The 19452-nt window shown below is 52.1% G+C and overlaps 1 protein-coding gene across 1 annotated transcript in view; it reads left to right on the forward strand.

Annotated features, from left to right (window-relative positions):
• LOC109275505 (uncharacterized) overlaps positions 1-7542 on the forward strand; it is a 73100-nt gene extending 65558 nt beyond the window's left edge. Inside the window, exon 3 of the mRNA XM_019463743.2 lies at positions 6338-7542. Within this exon, the coding sequence (XP_019319288.2) occupies positions 6338-6735 (398 nt within the window). The 3' untranslated portion in view covers positions 6736-7542. The remainder of the gene's footprint in view (positions 1-6337) is intronic.
• The last annotated feature ends 11910 nt before the right edge of the window (positions 7543-19452 follow it).

Raw genomic sequence — 19452 nt, forward strand, 5'->3', positions numbered from 1 at the left:
AAGCCTTGGAAGGTAAAGGGCTGGGATTTTAGCTTCTATCCTCAACATCGCACGGACCCACGAGCCTGACACAATCTTGCCCGGGGGGGGGGGGGGGAGCTACCAGAACAAGGTGTCGGACGGCGTCCCCTGAAGAGGTGCAGAGATACATCTGCCACATGGAATGCTGAAGGCTGAACACAACACCTCCCATGACCTCTTGTGAGGAGCAAAGGAAACCACCTGGTATGAGGGCTCAGATCCTGGGAGCGTTGAAGTCCAGTGAGGGTCGATGCCGATAAGGATTAGAATGCAAGTCCCCGTGCAACACCACACTCAGCGCGTGGAGAGAGGATGGAATGAAAAGCTGCTGCGCGGTTACTGCGATACGCGTACTTTGGGAGAAAAACATCATATTGAGATGCTCGTCCAGGTGAGGAGCAGCGCTTGGTGAGGGAGAGGGGAAGAGGCTCTAAGCCTGGCCTGAGCCTGGGGCCCAGTCGTCTCCCAACACACCCCTGCAGCAGATGGGCTCTCTCCCTGCTTGCAGATGGGCGCTGGAGTGGGATGTGGAGAAACCGGGAGCCATCCTGTCTTCCTCCTGTGGTCCCCCTTGCGGCCAGAGAGAGAGAGAGCTTGGCGCTCTGATTTTTAGGCTCGTCCTTGCCGCTTCCTCCTCCTGGCACATCAGACCATCAGATGAGAAGTGTGTGGCCGCAAACACCTTAAATCCAGAGATTTGGGCCAGAAATTAGAGGTCCTCAACTTCCTTGCTCAAACTTTGAGCCACTCCGCCTCTTTAGGCTGTATTTCCATCACTGTGAATCCTCGATATCAGCAGGGGATAAAAAAAGAAACAAACTCTCTGATGGTAAGACAGCGGGTGGGGAGAGGAGGGCAGGTGGAACCAGGGAAACCTACTGACTGGGTGCAGTGATATTCTGGGCATTAAGTGATGAGGGTCCAACCTAGATGGTATCAGGAAGACAAAGGGGAATGAATAGATGAAAACCTTCTTTAAAAAAAAAAAAAAAAGGTGAGCAAAACCTTGTGAGAATTTGGAGTTGGGGAAAGAAAGGGAGGAACATCAAGAGAACTTTGGGGTTAGTATCTGGAAACAGCTTCATCCTGAAATATGTCCCCTCTCATGCCTTTCTCCCCTTTTTAGGAGTCTTTTAGGAGTCGCTTCAAAGCTACTACCGCCAAAGCCCCATAATCCTTGATCCTTAATTCTACAGTCCCCTAAGATCTCTGCACTGAAATCTTTTTCATATACTCGTGCGGTGACCAAACATAACTGAACCGATAAAAGGATGTTCATACTCTTCATTTGTCCCGCTGAACAGTCCCATAGCTCATTGCGGGAACGTGGATGCGTGTGATGAAGGCGTGTGGCCGGTATCACTGGGTGCGTGGGTACGAGGCGCGTACAGTATGTGCATCACCCCTCAGCACCCCTCAGATGGTCAACTCAGGGGAAACAGCACCCTGCTTCCTGGGAATGGGGCACGCGGTCCCCACGCTGGAGCTCCTCGGCAGTTCTAAACGCACCTGAGGGAGCGCCCAGTCCTACTCCCAGACCCCTGCCTGACCCAGGGCCAACTCAGCCAGGTCATCATCAGCCTGGGTGTCAGTCTACACTGCAGCACCCCAGTGCTTTGAATCCACACGGTACAACTGGCGGCTTCCTCGATGCCATCTCACGCTTAGCCTAGCACCTCCCATTGTCATTCTTTTATGATCTCCCAAGTAGGGCCACCTCACTCTAAGTATACTGCCCCATTTTGTCATCCTAACTCCTCTCTGGGCAACTGGGGCTAACGGCCAGACCGAGCCCATTGAAAGTCTTGTGCAAAGCAAACCAATGATCATTTGCACATGGCTCTTGTGCAAATGCCTACCCTGTGTCTCATGGTGCTTTAGAATGTGTGTATGTGTGTATGAATCTGACACATATTCACATGTGTTATACGTTGACAGCAACAGATCTCTGGTGGACAGGATCCATTAGAGGAAACGAAACTGTTTTTGGTGGCTACGAACGCAAAATGTGTATGAAGAAATAAACATTTTTTTTTGTCCACCTGCTTTGTTTCTAGTTTCGCCACCAGTCCCTGGCTAGGTGGGTCAGAGCAGGAACGACACGCTGTCGTTAAGAAGCTCATAGTCTAATGCTTGAAGTCTGAGTTCAAAAGCATGCATTTTTTCCTTCTTTGTCATTTTATAAGATTCCCCAGTCAGAAAATATGAAAGAGCAGTTCTTAGAGTTGGGCAGACTTAGAATCAGAGGTGGAGAAGCCACTTCCTGGGCTCCAGTCCCAAGAGATTTAATTGGCATGAAGTCCTAGAATCTGCGTGTTTGACATAAACACCCAGGCAGTTCTAATGCAAGTGGGCTGCAGACCACAGTTGACAGAACATTGACCCACAACGTTGAATCAAAACTGTAAATAGGGGCGCCTGGCGGCTCAGTCGGTTAAGCTTCTGACTTCAGCTCAGGTCATGATCTCACAGTCCGTGAGTTTGAGCCCCACGTCGGGCTCTGTGCTGACAGCTCAGAGCCTGGAGCCTGCTTCGGATTCTGTGTCTCCCTCTCTCTCTCTTCTCTCTCTCAAAAATAGACATTAAAAAAAGCTGTAAATAGGGGTACCTGAGTGGCTCAGTCAGTTGGGCGTCTGACTTCGGCTCAGGTCATGATCTCATGGTTTGTGGGTTTGAGCCCTATGTCAGGCTCTGTGCTGACAGAGCCTGCTTTGGATCCTGTGTCTCCCTCTCCCTCTGCCCCTCCCTACTCATGCTCTGTACATCTCTCCTTCAGATACAAATAAACATTAAAACATTTTTTTTTAAACTGTAAATAAATTTGTTTTACTTTAATTGAGAACCTGGAATTGAAAAGCATATAAGTCATTCCATAAATCTTGACATAAAGATCTTCAAATATTCCTTAGGGACTTTCCTTAGTTCCTAAGGGACAGTCCTTAGTTATGTTCTTTTGCCTTCCAGCACTAAAGTGAAACTCACTCCACAGTTATTTCTTAGAAAGAGCTGAAAATTTAAAACAACAAGAATAAGAACAAACAACTCAACCACTATCACCACCACCACCAAAAAGATCCACCAACAGACTCCTGCCTGGGGTGTAGACATGTCCCACTTTCACGATGGATGGAATGGCCTCAACATCTGCTTTCACACTCGGCTTCAGTTGTTCCAGGAGTGTGCTTGGCTGTCCATACAGAGGAGCTCGCTGGACAATCAGCAGAATGGGTGAAAAGTCAGCAAAACCATAAAATATTACTTAAAGACAAAGTAGCAAACTGTTTATTCAAGCATCCAGCAATTTTTCTTTCATCTGGAAGGATGGAACCGGGGCTGGTAGGCACTGAGAATACACAATCAGTAATCAATGAAGAACTCGTATATTGCTTCTGAGAAATCCATTCTATGTGCATGACATTTATGAAAGCAACAACATGTGATGTAAATCTCAGATCTGCTCAGGATCCAGTCACTAATCTCTTTCGAGGAAAAGACTTTGAAAACCATCCTTGCATTCCACTCTTGGGCAATGTTGAAAAGTAGCTCTGTGCCCTAATAAAACTAATTGCAAATAAAAAGAATCTTTGAGAGGGGGATGCCCCAGGGTTTTACTTTCTGTATGTTATATTCTTTTCCAGTAGGTAACAGAAACAGAGTCCATTATTTTTTTTTTTTTAATGTTTTATTTATTTTTGAGAGAGAGGGTGAGCAGAGAAGGGGCAGAAAGAGGCGGGGACAGAGGATTCAAAGCAGGCTCCACGCTGACAGCAGTGAGCCTCATGCATGTGAGATCGTGACCTGAGCCGAAGTCGGACCTCAACCAACTGAGGCACCAAGGTGCCCCGAAACAGAGCCCATTCTTAAAAAAAAAAAAAAATCTGTGTGACCACCAATGTCTTCCAATGTGTATAATCCACATAAGAGCCATGTCGAGCCCTGGGCAGGGAACGGGGTGCGATCCTACGGGAAAGAATGAAAAGCAAAAGAGGCAAGTACCTAATGTGATACTTAAACATGTAAAACTAGCTCTTCACCTGACAGACAATCTGCTGAATGTATACAAGGTTTATTACACCCAGCAGATCTTATTACGGCTCAAGAGAACAAGCTAGACGCTCGTGTTGGTTTCTACTACTGTCCTAACAAATTACCATAAACTTAGTGGCTTAGAAGAACACACGTTTACATCTCACAGTTCTAGGGGTTAGGAGTCCACCAAGAATCTCGACTAAAATCAAGATGTCACCAGGGCTGCCTTCCTTTCTGGAGGCTCTAGGGGACATTCTGTTTCTTTGCCTTTTCTAGTGTTTAGAGCCTCCCCCGGCCGCTTTCCGGCATATTCCTTGGCTCCTGGCCCCTTCCTCCCTCTTCAGCACTGGCAACAGCAGGTGGAGTCCCCCTCCCCCAGCATCTTTCTGACCTCCTTTTCTGCCCCTTCCAATCTTAAATCCCCGTATAATTACATGGGACCACCTGAATCATCCAGGTCCTTAACATAAGCACATGTGCGAAGTCCCTCCTGCCATGTCATATATCCACAGGTTCCAGGGACTAGAATGGGGACCCCCTAGGCAGGAAGGCGGCGTTACTCTGCCTACCATCACACTCTTAACTCAGGTGCCAAGTAATAAATATTAAAATTAAAAACATATCTTTCCTAATACTGAGTTTAGGAAAATCAGGACACTGCGCTAGACCACAATCTAGAACAGCAAATGAACACAAAACCAAATTAGAACCTTAGAAGTGCTCCACTGATGACCATAAACATCGCACAAGTACCAGTCTCTTTGGAGTCATTGTTTTGTTCTCCAGGTGTGGCTTTTTTCCCCCTGCAAAGGCAGACTGATGGCAGAAAGCTCGTCCAAGGCGAAGAGGGCAGTGGTGGCGGAAAGGGAGGCGGGGGCCGAGCCCGCCTGCCTGCCTGGGACCCCGCTCTCAGCCGGATCTAAAGTGGGGGCAGGTGGGATGGTTTCCTTTGGACCTGCCCTTGCCCGAGCTCGGGGATCCTTGTGCGCCTCCCCCAGGCGGCCACCAGGGGGCGCGGCGGTCCTTCCCTGGGAACCCCCAGCCCGCTAAGCCCGCGGGCCCCCGGATGTGCCGCGGGGCGGGATCTCGCGCGGCCGCCAGAGTGTGCGGAGGCTGCTGACGTGTGGTCGCGCACCCCCGGCCAGGCCTGGGGGCGGGGCGGCGGCGGAGGCCGCGCCCCTGGGGCGAAGCCACCTGCCTCGGTCTCCCCCAAACCGGGCTCTGACCGGAGAGAGACGCATCCGCGCTTCCCCGGGGGCGGGAGTCTCTTATCTTCGCGGCAGGGGCAGCCTCTCCCGTCTGGGCGGCCGGGTGTGTGCGTGTGCACGCGTGCGTGTGTGCATCGCGCGTGTGGGCACGCGTGCGTGCGTGCGCCGGGCAGGGGCTCGGGGCAGAAGTTGCCGGGAGAGGAAGGCAAGTCCGGGGAGGAGGCTGGCAGGACCAGAGCTGGAATACCCATGCGGGAGGGCAGCGGGTGGGGGGGGGGGGGGGAGCGGGAAGAAATGCCCCTTAATGAGGTTACGGTTCTCCGTGTTGGGTTTATTCCTTCCTTTTGAGAATTGGCTGTCCCGGTGGGGGTTTTTTCCAGAAGCCTGAAACTTGACCGCGCCACTTCGGGCTGTGAGTGCACCATCACGGTGGGCGTGTAAGAGGCCAGCTGGGCCTGCACCGAGGTCTTAGTGCTTCTGGATGCTTAGGGAAGGACCCGGTGAGTGGAGCCCCTCCTGGGGTCTCCTCTGGAGCAGCACAGTGAGGTGTCTGGGGATCTTTGCCCCTCCCTCCAGTGCTTGGGTTGCAGCCCATCCATTTGGCGGAGCTGCTGTCTCTTGCTCACTCCCCAGGGGAGAGAAGTCAGGCTGAGCCCAGTGTTCCCCAGGGACACCCAACAGACACCCTACAAAACCTCAGAGAAAGTGGGGACTTCCCATCAGGCCACCTTGAGGTCGTGTTAATACTTCCTTTGGAAGAATTTTGAGAGAACAGAAATGATTGAGTATCTCAAGAATGTCTTTTAAAGAGGCATGTCGTCTGGCAAGGTCCCTGTTTCCAGCCCCCACCTCACAGGAACGCCGACTCTGCTCTTGGACGTGGGGACCTGGGACTTCTTGCAAACCCAGACAGAGTCTAGCAAAAACTTCACTTAGAACTGGCGCCATGCTTTTTCAATACAAGCTTGCAGGGTTTTCTTCCTTCCAGAGTTCACCCTGGCTGTGGCTGTATTCTCTCTTCTGTAAAAGTCTCTATCCAGAATCCAGATCCACATTTTGCAACCCTGATTTTAAAATAGGGGTGCCACAGCAATTCAGAGTAACAGGAACTGGATTTGCTCTCCTGCCCGCGACAAGAAAACATCACAGACGAAACGAGACAAAATACGTGACATGCAGATTTTTCAAGAGACTGGGCAGCAGGCAGAAGAGGACGGTGATGCCCCAGAGGATGGGAGACAAACAGGTGAGCCCTGCAGTTGCTTCCATTTACTGCCGGAGAGAGTTTCCAAGTGAAACACGGGGAGGAGAAACCGAAGAGGAGCCCAGTGGACCTCGAGTTGAGGACACTGAGCTGAGACGCCATGGAGGCCACGGTGACCAGAGGCCACAGGACAGAGTTCCAGAGAGGAGAGAGCTGCAGAAAGCCAGTCAGGAACATCTGTCCAGGGGGCCCCTCCAGCGTGCAACACGGTAGTGATCAGCACCCACATGTGAGGCAAAGTACCCAAGGTCAGGGGTAAGTCATTTGACAGGACTAGAGGTAACAGTGCCTGGCACTCACACGGGGCTGGGAATGATGCTTGTTCCCAAAAGATAGACTGGAAGGAAAAAACATCCTCATAATTCATGGGGAGGGGTGGCATGCTCAAGGAGGTCTTTCCTCAGTGTCAGGAAACTCATTAGCCCTGGACTGAGCACTGCTCTGGGCCAGTTAGCAAATCCTGAAAGCAAGACCTGAAACTATCAAACTATTTCCAAGTAGATGCACCCCGAACAAAGCTCAGAATTTATAGCAACACGGAAATACCGGCAACCAACACGGTCAAACTCGGGACGTCTGGCATTCAAAGACTTCAAGGTACGCAAAGAGGCAGGGAAATGACCCCTAATGAGGAGGCCGATCAGTCATTTGAAAATGGCCCAGAGCTGGCACAGATGTTAAGCATCACCAGAGAAGGACATTAAAGCATGTATTAAAGGCGTAGTCCGTGAGTTCAAGACGTTAAGTAGACAAATGGAAAACACATAAATGACCCAGTCTAACTTTAAGAGATGCCAACCACAATGTCTGACAGGAAGTATACTGACTGTAAGAGATTATCGGCGATTAGAAAATGCAGAAGAGGGGCACCTGGATGGCTCAGTCGGTTAATCATCCGACTCGGTTTCGGCTCAGGTCGTGATCTCACACTTGGTGAGTTCAAGCCCTGTGTTGGGCTCTGTGCTGACAGCATGGAGCCTGCTTGGGATTCTCTCTCTCTCTCTCTCTCTCTCTCTCTCTCTCTGCTCCTCCCCTGCTTTTATGTACACTCTCTCTCCCTCTCTCTCAAAATAAATAAATCAGCTTAAAAAAAAAAAACAGAAAATACAGAAGAAAAACATTTGCTAGGACTTGTATTGAGTCTGTAGATCCCTTTGGGTGATGTTGCAACCTTTACTCCATGACATCTTCCAGTCCATGAGCACAGGATGTCTTTCCATTTCTTGCCTTCTTTAATCTCTTGCGACAACGTCATGGAATTTTCGGTGTACAAGTCTTTTGCTTCCTTGACTAGATTTATTCACAGATACTTTATTGTTTTGGGTACTGTCGTAGGTGAAACTTTTCTTCATTTCCTTGCCAGATTGTTCATTGCTCATATATAGAAACAGCTGGTTTTTCTCCAACTTGTAGCCTGCAACTTTACAGAATCAGTTTATTGACTGTATTAGTTTTTGTGTGTGGATTAGTTAGGAATCTTCTGCATATAGGAGCACATCATCCCCAAAGAGAGATAGTTTCATTTCTTCCTTTCTGCCCTATTTTTGCTTACCTTCAGTTTTGAAAGATATTTGAGCCAGGCGTAGAAGCCAATACCCCACCACAAGCCACCTGTGGACTCAGAGATGATCAGTGACAGGCAGGAGCTTCCCTATTTTGGGTCGCCTCGGCCCGGGAGTCTCGGATCAACATGTGCAGCCTAGGCCAGGGACACAGATCCGGGAGCCCTTAGTCTTTGCAAACCTGCTCCAACCGGAAGGACCACAGCGACCCCTGGAGGCGCCTCCAGGGATGGCTTATGGCCTGGACGCTTCCAGGAAGCCAGAAGTCAGAAAAAGGCGAATCCCAAAACACCTAGCCAAAGACCCTGTGTAGACATAGGAGAAGATAAACAGAGACCCAGGCACTCTTCTTCAAAGGGATCATGAGCCTCAGCATGGGCTCAGGTGGGGGGACTGCTGACTCCAGACCTTGGGGGTCTCTGGGGTTAGAGTCTGGAGGCCTCTGAACAGGACTCTTCCAGGGCGCTGGGCCCCACGGGCCACCTCACCCTCCTGCTGGCCCTCCTGCTCCGGGGGCAGAGCTGTGGAGTCCAAAAAGTAGAACCACAGGCTCTCACGTGGGAAGTCCTTTCTCTGTTAGGAGTTAGATTAGGACCCAGCTGCAAGGCTCCAACACCACGCCGTGAGCCCTCCACTCCACGAATGACCATAGTGCTGTGGTGGGGTCTCAGCATTTGAGGTGAGGCTCATAGCCAGGTAATGCTGAAGATCTCTCCCTCCCTCTCTTCCCTCTCTCCCTCTCCCTCTTCCCTCTCTCCCTCTCCCTCTTCCCTCTCTTCCCTCTTCCCTCTCTCCCTCTCCCTCTTCCCTCTCTCCCTCTCCCTCTTCCCTCTCTCCCTCTCCCTCTTCCCTCTCTCCCTCTCCCTCTTCCCTCTCTCCCTCTCCCTCTCTTCTCCTCTTTACTCCAGGTCACCTTCCCTCACCTTCTTTCTCCAGTTCAGCTTTCTCCATGCACCCCTCTCCTTCCACAAGCATCCCCAGATTGAGGCTACCCCAGTGCCCTGGATGGGGTGGGGAGCTCAGTGACTGTCCAGGTGATGCCCTCTAGATGTCTCTAGAAATTGTACCTGGTTCCAAACAGCCGCCATAATAAAGGTTTTTAACAGCCACTTTGAACAGCTTTTCACATCCTCCCATTCCAGGGTTCCTCCAGGACTGAAGACGTGAGTCCACACTAGAGTTCTTGGTCCCCCCCCCACCCCAGACCCCACGCAGAATGCATCCTTCACAGAGCATCTGTGGGTACCTACTTGGAGCCAGGTCCTGCTGTGGCTGTATCATGAGCAAACCCCAGGTCCCTGCCCCATGGAGACTCCACTAAGGGCTCAAGGGTGGCTCAGTGGGGACACGGCTGGTTAGTGTCCTTCCCACTGCCCGCCCACACCCTGGCTTGTGGGGATTTGCAGAGAACAAAACAGGTGAAGCCTGAGAGGCCGCGGTCTTCACCTGGACCGAGGTGGCTTCCCAGGCAGCACAGTGCAGGTGGGAGGGCCTTGGGCCAGCTTTCCTGTATCACATGACCTAACTCCCATTGAGGCAGCAGCCACAAACTGGCGACAGTCAGTGCCAGCGGACTTGCAGCCTAGCAGATCCTCACTTCTCCAGCAACCAGCCGGCGGCCTCGCCCTGCCCTGTGCAGTCCAGTGTCCTCCAGTTCTGCCTTCAGGGGCAATCGGTGCATGTCTGCGAGCTAGGGCTTGTCATTAGACATCCCACCTTGTCCTCAGACAGCCACGACCGGCATCTGCAGACCCTCGCTCTGTTTGAGATCCCTGGTGTGGGCTCATGTAAAACTTCTGTAGGTGAAAAACTCCATCTTGAGAAAAGCTCCGTTTTCCTTTTTTGAAACTTATAGCTAATGAACTCAAAGTGGGCAGAGAGACCTTTGAACTGGGCCAGAAGTGGCCACTGTTTTGCGAGCAGTTGCTCTTTAAAATTCAGCAGGATGACTGGCGTCTGGACCATAAATCCGTTGGTGTGAACAAGAATGTCCTCTCCCCTTCAAGGTCCTTCTGGCTGGACTAAGAATCCAATGGACATGAGACAGATTCACAGGAGAAATTTAACAGCGTACATATCGGGGCGCCCGGGGGCGCAGTCAGTTAAGCTCCAGCTTCAGCTTAGGTTCAGGGGTTCTAGCCCTGCATCGGGCTCTCTACTGTCGGTACGGAGCCTGCTTCGGATTCTCTGTCTCCCTCTCTCTCTGCCCCTCCCCCACTCGTGTTCTCTCTAACTCTCTCTTTCTCTCTCTCAAAAAACGAATAAACATTTTAAAAAAATTTTAAAAACCAGCATACATATGAACATGGGGAACCCACACAGATATGGAAATTCTAAAGACACTCAGGCACGATGAAATGTGTGTGTCTTCCTGAACTAAGGAGAAGGGGGTAGGGGTGTGGGACTTCGCAGGGAAGGAATGCAATCCTCAAGAAGAATGAAAAAGGATAAATGTTTGGTAAACGAATGTCTGCTGAGCCACTCAGAAACCGTGGGACTAAGAGACGACTTTGACCCAACAGGCTAGGCTCCTCTGTCTACCGTCCCCAGTTCATATCATAATGTAGTTATCTATGGTGACAGCTCTCTTCCTGGAGTAGGTCCTCTATCTAAACTTCTTTAAGGCACTTCTGGGGAGGGATGAAGAGCTTTTCCTGAAGCTGCTAGGTTTCGATTGCTTTTTAAGTCAAAATAATCTTCCTGCCAAAGTGACCTGCGTCAGGGCAGCTGGCCCTTGGCCCCTACGCGAGGAATGGCTCCCTTTACTTCCACCAGCAGGGTAATTGACGAGAGGAGCCAAAAGCAACTTCTTAGCACCAATTGGAAGGTTCTTTTCCCCTTTTATCGAAGTCAGATAATTTCCCCCTGTCCTCTGTCACACAAAACCCCCTTGCTTTTCCTGCATGGGGGGAGAAAGAGGAATTTTTTTCCAGGGCTGCCGGAATCTGTGCTCCCTGAGTTATAATTCTGAGGCCCTAAATAAAAGGCCTTTTCTTTTCTTGGTTTCACCTGCTTTTCTCAGTGGGCACTGGCAGCCCTAAAGTGCTCTGCCACGTGGGTGCAGTCCACACACGTTGGCAGACAGGGCCCTCCCGGCCTGGGAGACTAAGGCACGGACCCAAACGGCTGCAGAGTCTCTTGGATGGTGCAAACCCACCCCCTGAAAGTCACTCTGACCCGGCAGCTGCCAATTGGCAAGTCAGTCCCCGGTTGGTCCTGCTGCCTCCTCTGGTCCCAGGCGTCTCCCAAACGAGGGCACCCAGGTGACTCTCACTAGAGGACTCCCCAGCTAGCAGCCCTGCCCTTCCTGGCCAGTCTGCGCAGGATCCTCCTCCTGTGTCTTCGGAGGGAACGTGCACGATGACGCAGGCTAGGGTTGGAGATTAGACACGCTCCCAAGAGCCATCTGCAGACCCAGCCCTGTTCCACGTAGCTGGAAACCCTGAATTGTGAAGCCTCCCCCGTGCCCAGTATACCTTCCTTCAGCCAGCTCGGGAGGCGGGAGCCCCCTAAGCCTGGGGAGCTCGCGTATGGCCCCAAAGGACTCCAGGAGGTGGAAGCCCACCCCCCACAAAAATTACAGGCGAGTCCGTGAGCAGCTTGCTCCAACAGGAGCCACTTGGTCAATATGTCCAGCGGCCAGCAATCAAAATCCAGCAGACTCGGGAAAAACTCTTTGCCTCCCCCTCAACTGCCTGGCCGCCCCAGGAAGAGAGCTGTTAAGCGATTCCGCATCACCTAAGACACTCATCTGCCTAATCGGGCAACCATGGTCTTCCAAACATGTTTCACCTTCCTGCTGATGGTCTTCCTCCCCTTTGTATCCTCAGACCCCTCCCCTCTCCTCCGTTCATAGAAACCTCCTATTGCCTGACCACCTTTCAAGTTTCAAGTTTCAGGTCTGTGCAAGTTTCAGGTAAGTTCCCTTACCTATGGAAGCCCATGTTATGTTCTCCCGTTAACCTGTCTCACGTCAGTCTGATTCTCCGTCCGGCTAGAACGACCTCGAAGGGCAGAGGAAAATTCTTTCTCCTCAACCTCCGTCAGAGGCAAAAATGGCATATTTGTGATAGTCAATCCACAGTTGACCTGCTGTCTGATCGGGTCCCGGGTTTCTCCCAAAACGGGGGCCCCAGGCGTCTGTTAATTGGAGGACTCGCCAACCAGCAGCCCTGCCCCGCCGTGGCTTTTCAGTCCAAGCGTGTGTTCAGTGACCATACGTGCATCTGCACAAGTTTGGGCTTGCTGTTAGCCTTGCCTCATGTCTCAAGGGCCATCTCCCGTGACCTGGCATCTGCAGACCTTTGCCACATTCCAGATTCCTGGAAACCTTGATCTGCAGAGCTGCGGCTACACGTTACACCCTCCTTAAGCAGGCCTTGGAGAGGAGGCCCTCCAAGCCTGGGGGGCTGGGGGCAGGTGGGCCAGGCACCCAAAGACGGCAGCTCCCAGGGCGGGTGGAGTCCACCCTCCTGCTAACCACTCGGAGGCAGCACATTCAGGTCGGTGACAGTCCCCAGTGCGAACCTGCCGCCTGACCTGGCGTTCGGCTTCTCCCGGATCAAGTTGCACAAACACGTTTCCTCGGAAGATACCCAGGCAACCCTGCCAGGCACCTGCCGCCCCCACCCCACCCCCCCCCCACCCCCGCAGAGCATTCCAGTTTCCTCCAGCTCTGCCTTCAGGATGAATATGCCTGTTTGTGGGGCAGAGTGCTTGGGATCAAAGAGATGCCTTGTACACACAAGAACGTACTCCCGTGACCTTACTGTCCCCATCTCAGGCCTCTCTCGGGGCCCCTGGCTACCTCACTTGGGAGGCCAGTGCAAGTGCCCTCATACGCCGTCAGCTGTCATTGGCAGCCCGGCCCTACAGGGCAGCTGTAGCGGGCGGCTGGGCCACAGCAGCCGACCACACCAAGGACCCGGCACGTGTCTCTAGCGCTTACCATATCCAATCAAAGATGCCCACTTTAAAATGGAGCCTCAGAAAAATAGGGTGTGGGCCCCCAGCACCCTGAGCCCACTTGGGTGCTTGTGGTCAAGCGAGGGCTCCACAGACTTGGGGTGCACGTGGCAGCCCAGCGCCAACTGACAGGGTGCTGTCTGTACATAGATCGGGCGCCCTGAGCCAGGGCGACTAGGGGTGTGGAAAAGGACAAGTGGCCAAAGAGGAACAGTCACAGCCGTAGGTTTTCAAAGAAACACCTGCGAGCCGTGAGCAGTAGAAGGGCCATGTGGGATGCTCGGGGGGACCCCCCAAGAAGAGATAACCTGGGAAGCCCTGATTGCTGGAGAAGCCCCTGTCCCCAGGGGCCAGGGAGGCCTGACGGTCCTTAGTGTAAAATGAACCCTCAGAACGATATTCAGAGTGTGGGCTCCCTCCACCCCGGAGGCTGTGCGGGGAGTTCCGTCCATATGTCCACAGGCCTGGGGAGTCCCCTGCAGCCCCAGGCCAGATCACAGCAGCCCAGGATATCCGGGTCTTAGAACAGGGCAATGTCCAGGAGACTGGTTAGGAGGAGGAAAGCGTTGTGGGTACCGGACATCAGCCTTTTCTAAGCCTTTACCTGCATAATTGGGCCTATTCCCCCTTAGGGAAGAGCCAGAGAAATGCATCGTCCTGCCAGGCCGGGGCCGATCGCTTGTTGGATGGCCTGCAAAAAGTTACACCTGGGGGCCTTGAGCGCTGGAGGAACTTAGCCCCATCAGGCAGTCTGTCTAAATGGTGAGTGACTGTCACCAGTGGAAAGCTGTCACCTCAGCAAGATTTTCAGTGGGTGGGCTCCCTCCACCCTGGAGGCTATGCAGGTGGTTGGGGATGGGCCCGCACTCCCCAGACCGGGCTCACCAAGGCCAACTCACGAGGCATGAGAATGTAGCCAGATAAGGCCGGGGACCCAGCCATCCAAATCAGGGAAGCTATAGTGATGGGCCCAGTCACAGGAGCAGGTGCCAGGGGAGACAGGGCATCTGCCTAATTTCAGTCCAGACCCACGCAAAGGCACATATCCTGCTGGATGACCGAGTGGGGACATGGGGACTGACAAGTTGCAGCCTAGCAGCCACCTGGAACAGGGCGTGTGGAGGGAGACGCCGGGTCACAGGAGCAGGGCTCTTTGAGGGTCCCTGGCATCTGCCTCATGAGAAGCCTTAGTTAATCCAAATGCACACTTTCTCCCCGAAGGGTGATCTGGAGGCCACTGCCTAGCCAGCACCGGGTGGGGGCCAGGTGGGGGCCGGGCGGCAAGGGTAACCCTCACGCAGAGCACCTCTGGGAACCGTGATAGCCAGGGAAGCAGTAGACCCCACCGGGCAAGCCGTCCAAATGGGGACCGCCGGTCTCCACATTCAAGCTGTCACCTCTGATAGACTCTCAGGCATGGGATCCCTCTGGCCAGGAGGCTAGCCCAGTGCTTTGGGACCAGCCTGAGTGCCACAGGCCAGGAGAGCCCCGGACTCCCCCAGACGGGCTAAGCAGGTGCATACTGAGCATGCACAGTCCTTGCAGGCCCAGGGAGCTAGGGACTCAGAACAGGGCAACTGTGCAGAGAGGTCGCGTATCGGGAGCAGGCCTGACGTGGTCCAAACCCTATCCGACACAAGTGCGTGCAGTTCTCCCTGGAAGGTGAAGCTGGAGGAGTCTGGACTGCCTTGCCTGCGGGGACATGTGTGACCAGGGTATCCTTCACAAGAGACACCTGAAGGGAGGCTTGATTTCTAACTTAGGACCCGATTAGGCAGGCAGCCACCCCCAGTAGGGCCTGTCGCCGTTTGAAGCTGCCACCTGAGAAAGTGTTTGGAGGGAGGGCTTCTTCCGCCCTGGAGGCTGTTGGGGTGATTTGGGACCGATAGGAATCTCCACTGGCCTGGAGGTCCCCTGCTGGCTGACAGGGTGTGCAGGTGTCCAGGGCAGGGGAGGCAGGGACCTGACACAGGGCAGATGTTGGGTGTGGCCGTGTCTCAGGGACAGGCTGTTGGGGGGTATGCGAAATCCACCCGTGTCCGAGCCTGAACCGAGACAAATAGGTATGTTTCCCTTTAAGCCCGAGCTGGAGGAAACGGAACTATCTTGCCAGGTGGGTCTGGTTATCCCCCTATAAGAGACACCTGGGTGCCGCGCGTTCTGGAGAAGGTAGGGTTTCGTCAGTCAACCAGTCCAAACTGGGGCTGGTTATCGCCAGTTTAAAGCTGCTGCTCGGAGGTATTTGTGGGGTTTTGATTCCAGTGGCCTGCTGCCTGGGCAGACAGTTCAGGACTGGCTCGCCCTCCACTGGCGGGCTGATGGGGCACGTGGGTGAGCTACGGGGTCCATGGAGCCAGTGACTCGGAACAGGGCAAGTGGCTTGAGGAGCTGGGCCTCCAGAGCGGGCCGTCGGGGTTACCGTGCACCCACCTTCTTCCAAGCCCTGCCCTACGTGACCGTGCATGGTCTGTCCGGAGGCACAGGTGCAGGAGTCTGGACTGCCTTGCCAGGACGTGGCTTGCTGGGCTACAGGAATTCCCCTCGCTAAGATGCCTGGGAGCCTTGTTTACTGGGAAGCCTGGGACCCATCAGGCAGCCATTCCAAATGGGGACTGAGCTTGGCCAGTCGAGAGGTGTATCTCAGATTTTTGAGCGGAGGGTTCCTTCCAGCCTGGAGGCTACGCAGGTGGTTCGGGACCAACCCAAGCTCTGCGGGCTTGCGTGGCGCCCGGCTACCCGCCGTGGGCTGACAGGGTGCTCACTGAGCCTGCATCCACTGCACAGGCAAGTGCAGCCAGGGATCGGGTCCAGGGCAAACGTCTGGAGAGGCCGGTTCACCAGAGGGGATTAGCAGGGTACGAGAGCACCTATTTCCAAATGCTCATCTGCACAGTGTGCGTTTCCCCCCAGAGGCAGAGCTGAGGAATCTGGGAGCCTTGCAAGGGCTGATTCCGGCATGCTGGTCGTAGTATCCTCAACAAGAGGCACCGGGGACCCTTGATCGCTGCAGAAGCCTGGGACGTCAGAGAAATGGGAAGTGCACATGACCCTCCCCCGTGTCAGTGGCTACCTCAAAAGGTATTTCCGTGCTGAAGGCAATGCAGGGGGCTGGGGAGTCGGCGGGTTATACACTGTGTGCGAGCCTCTCGGGTCCCAGGAGTCGGGGACTCGGAACAGCGTTGGGTGAGGTCAGTAGCAGACTCTTGGGGGTACCTGCATCTGCTTAAATCCAAGTCCTGACCTACACAAGTGCATATATTCCCCCTGAGGTCTGCTTGGTTTTGGGGGGCAAGCAGTGCTCAGACTGCTGACTGTCTGGGCCAACAACGTCTTTGACACTGGCTCACCGTGCGGTTGTCTCCAGCCGGTAGCGTCCAGGGCAACGCCTTTTCATTTACCACTAAAGAAGTAACATGTGCCAAACCGACGCTAGATTCCTCCCACTGTCGTTCCAGGCACAGGGAGATGGAAGCAATGAAGTTCAAACGCAGCCGAGGTAGATTTTTATAGGGATCAGCACTTGGAGAGACACCTTTGCCCACCAAGATGTGGCCTCCAGCTGCCAGAGCCGAAGTGAAAGTTGGGGGTTGCCGGAGCACGTGTCTTGGGGAGGCGGGTGCCGGTGTTGACGGGGGGGCCGTGCTCCCCTGAAGGACCTTTGCATGGCTTTTACTGCTGCCTGTAAAAGGGTCTCCTTTCGCTCAGAAGGAGCTCATTGTTCCCAGGTCTTTGGAGAGAGGTTTTAGGTCCGCAGATTGTAGCTTTGCCAGACCGAACACTCTCAGGGTCTGTATTCCAAGTGTCCCCTTATCATAGTTCTTCCCTTGTGTCTTCACTGACGCGCCCCCCGGGGGCCCCGTGGCAGCTGAGCTACTGAGGGCCTACAGGCGAGCACAGGTGGATGATGCTGTCCCGCCACAACTTTCTGCCTTCTGAAATCAAAACGCCTTCACTCCTAAAAACCAACGTTTCTGAAATTTGCCCTTAGCAAGTGGATTTGAAACCGTATCAGATCAACACACCACGATCCCACCCTGTGATTTCAGGTGACTCCCACGCTGATTCACACTAGGGCCTAATGCCTTGTGCAAATCCAAGTCCACAGAAATACCAGCCCACCCTGAGATTACACTTGATCATACTTTGTATCTTTTTCCTTTGCACATTCTTTTACGGCGTCGTTAATGACCGGCTTATGCAACTGTATACCTAATATGATCAATATAAGCGTAATGAATCCTTAATGTGGTACCATATCTAATCACCAAACGATCAAAAGTTAAATTTCTTAAACCAGGCATTTTAACTTCCTTGACAAGCATGTTTTCAAGTAAACATTATTTTTTTTTTTAATGTTTATTTTTGAGAGAGACAGAGCGCAAGCAGGAGAGGGGCAGAGAGAGAGGGAGACACAGAATCTGAAGCAGGCTCCAGGCTCCGGGCTATCAGCACAGAGCCCGATGTGGGGTTTGAAGTCACAAACTGTGAGATCGTGACCTGAGCCGAAGTCGATGCTTAACTGACTGACTGAGCCACTGAGGTACCCCATAAGCATTATTTTTTATTTTTATTTTTAAATTTTTTTTAATGTTTATTTATTTTTGAGAGAAAGAGTACAAGCAGGGGAGGGGCAGAGAGAGAGAGAGACAGAGAGGGAGACACAGAATCCCAAGCGGGCTCCAGGCTCTGAGCTATCAGCACAGAGCCTGATGCGGGGCTCGAACTCATGAACTATGAGACCGTGACCTGAGCTGAAGTTGGACCCTTAACCGACTGAGCCACCCAGGTGCCCCAGAATTATTTTTTTAAAGTCCCTGGAGGGGACTATCAAGCACATATTCAACTGCTACAACATCACAGTTCAAGGCTGCCAATTTTTTAGGGAATGCGTCTGTGTTCTCTTTGCATTTCCTACAAAATTATTTCACTTTATTAGCCTTAACTTCCAAAAGTTGCTTCACTTGTCTTTACTTTTCTAGCAATGTGACTTATATTTATATTAATTTTTGGAAGTTCAATGTAAACTATTTCTCTGGTTATTTTAATAGTTCCTTTAATCTTCTCTAGCCTCGAATAATATTTCCTTCTATTGTTGCATCCATGACCTGCTCTGGTTGTACACGACCCATAGTGTTGTGTCCTTATTTTTCCCTTGACACCCATAGGTTAGGGGGAGGCTGGGCTTAGACCATACTGCCCTGGTCCAATTTCCCATATGCTATATAACTGACTGATGAGGCATCGAGGCCATATTCCCAGATACTCGCACCATAGGTACAGTCAAAAGCCTAAGAGGTGTAAGGACATTGTCACTCTATTCTGCCAACACATCCTTATGAACACGTTTTCCCTTCTATCATCAAGGGCCTTCTGTGGCCCATAGACTCCATCCGTCTTTTCATATTGGGGAGACCATGAAAGTGTGATACCCAACATCCTGTTTCCTCCTTGAAGTGCCAATAGCCTAATTTCACAGTTGCCCAAGGAATCACGGCCATTAGGATGTGTGGCATCCACTTCACTTCTGGCTGAGTTCTCTGGCATCTCAGGGGACCAGGATTGCCCGGAGATCATAAATGTTCTGTAATCCTATCTATCCCGCCACGTCTTACACTATGTATTAGTTTCAACCAATCTGAACAGCAACAGTTGTCAGTCTACAATTGGAGAAACGTCATTCGTGTCGTGTTTGGGCACTTTGTTATTTTTAGCGACTTCTCCAACTGCTTTATGTAGAATTCTCATTGCTCTGGTTACTTCCATGTGAAATTCTCTTCTGGTTTGTAATGTACTGCTAATTGTATCCGTCTGTGTGCCCACTGATGACAAAGCTGCCATGACAAGTGTGTTAAATTGAGATCGTCTGGTTTCAAAACATTTAAAGCTTAATTCGGTTTGATTGATTTGGAATTGAGAAAAAATGGCTGCCTTTGTTCCTCCAGTTAAACCTTCTTCCAGTCCAGCAAGGAACTGTAAGGGTTTCCTTCATTTTAGTTAATGTGATCTGGGCATAGTTTGCGAATTAGTCATCAGTGAAGTTGGATGAAACTGCGCATACCTGGGGAATCTAGATCTGTCCAGAAAGTCTTGCCTATTAAATTTCAATTCGTAAGCCTCTATTGTAGCTCCCAATATGATTGTGACGGGGTTTATTAACAGAGACTGCCATGTTCTTGGGGCAAAAATCTGTGGCATGAGATTGAAGCCTGTTACATACCATCAAGGATAATATGGGTTATGTGCTGAGTTTCCTATGTGTCCTCTGTATGCATTACAAGTGTCCTGTTCTGTTAAAGTCTGGACATAGTGTCCACAGATCTATAGTTAATGACCTAATCATTAGATTATTGGTTGACTGATTGATCGATCGATTGACCATTGGCTGTTGTTCTGCAAGCTCCTT

Source organism: Panthera pardus, unplaced genomic scaffold (assembly GCF_024362965.1).
Source record: "Panthera pardus isolate Hobbes unplaced genomic scaffold, ASM2436296v1 HiC_scaffold_20, whole genome shotgun sequence".
In the NCBI taxonomy this organism is placed as follows: Eukaryota; Metazoa; Chordata; class Mammalia; order Carnivora; family Felidae; genus Panthera; species Panthera pardus.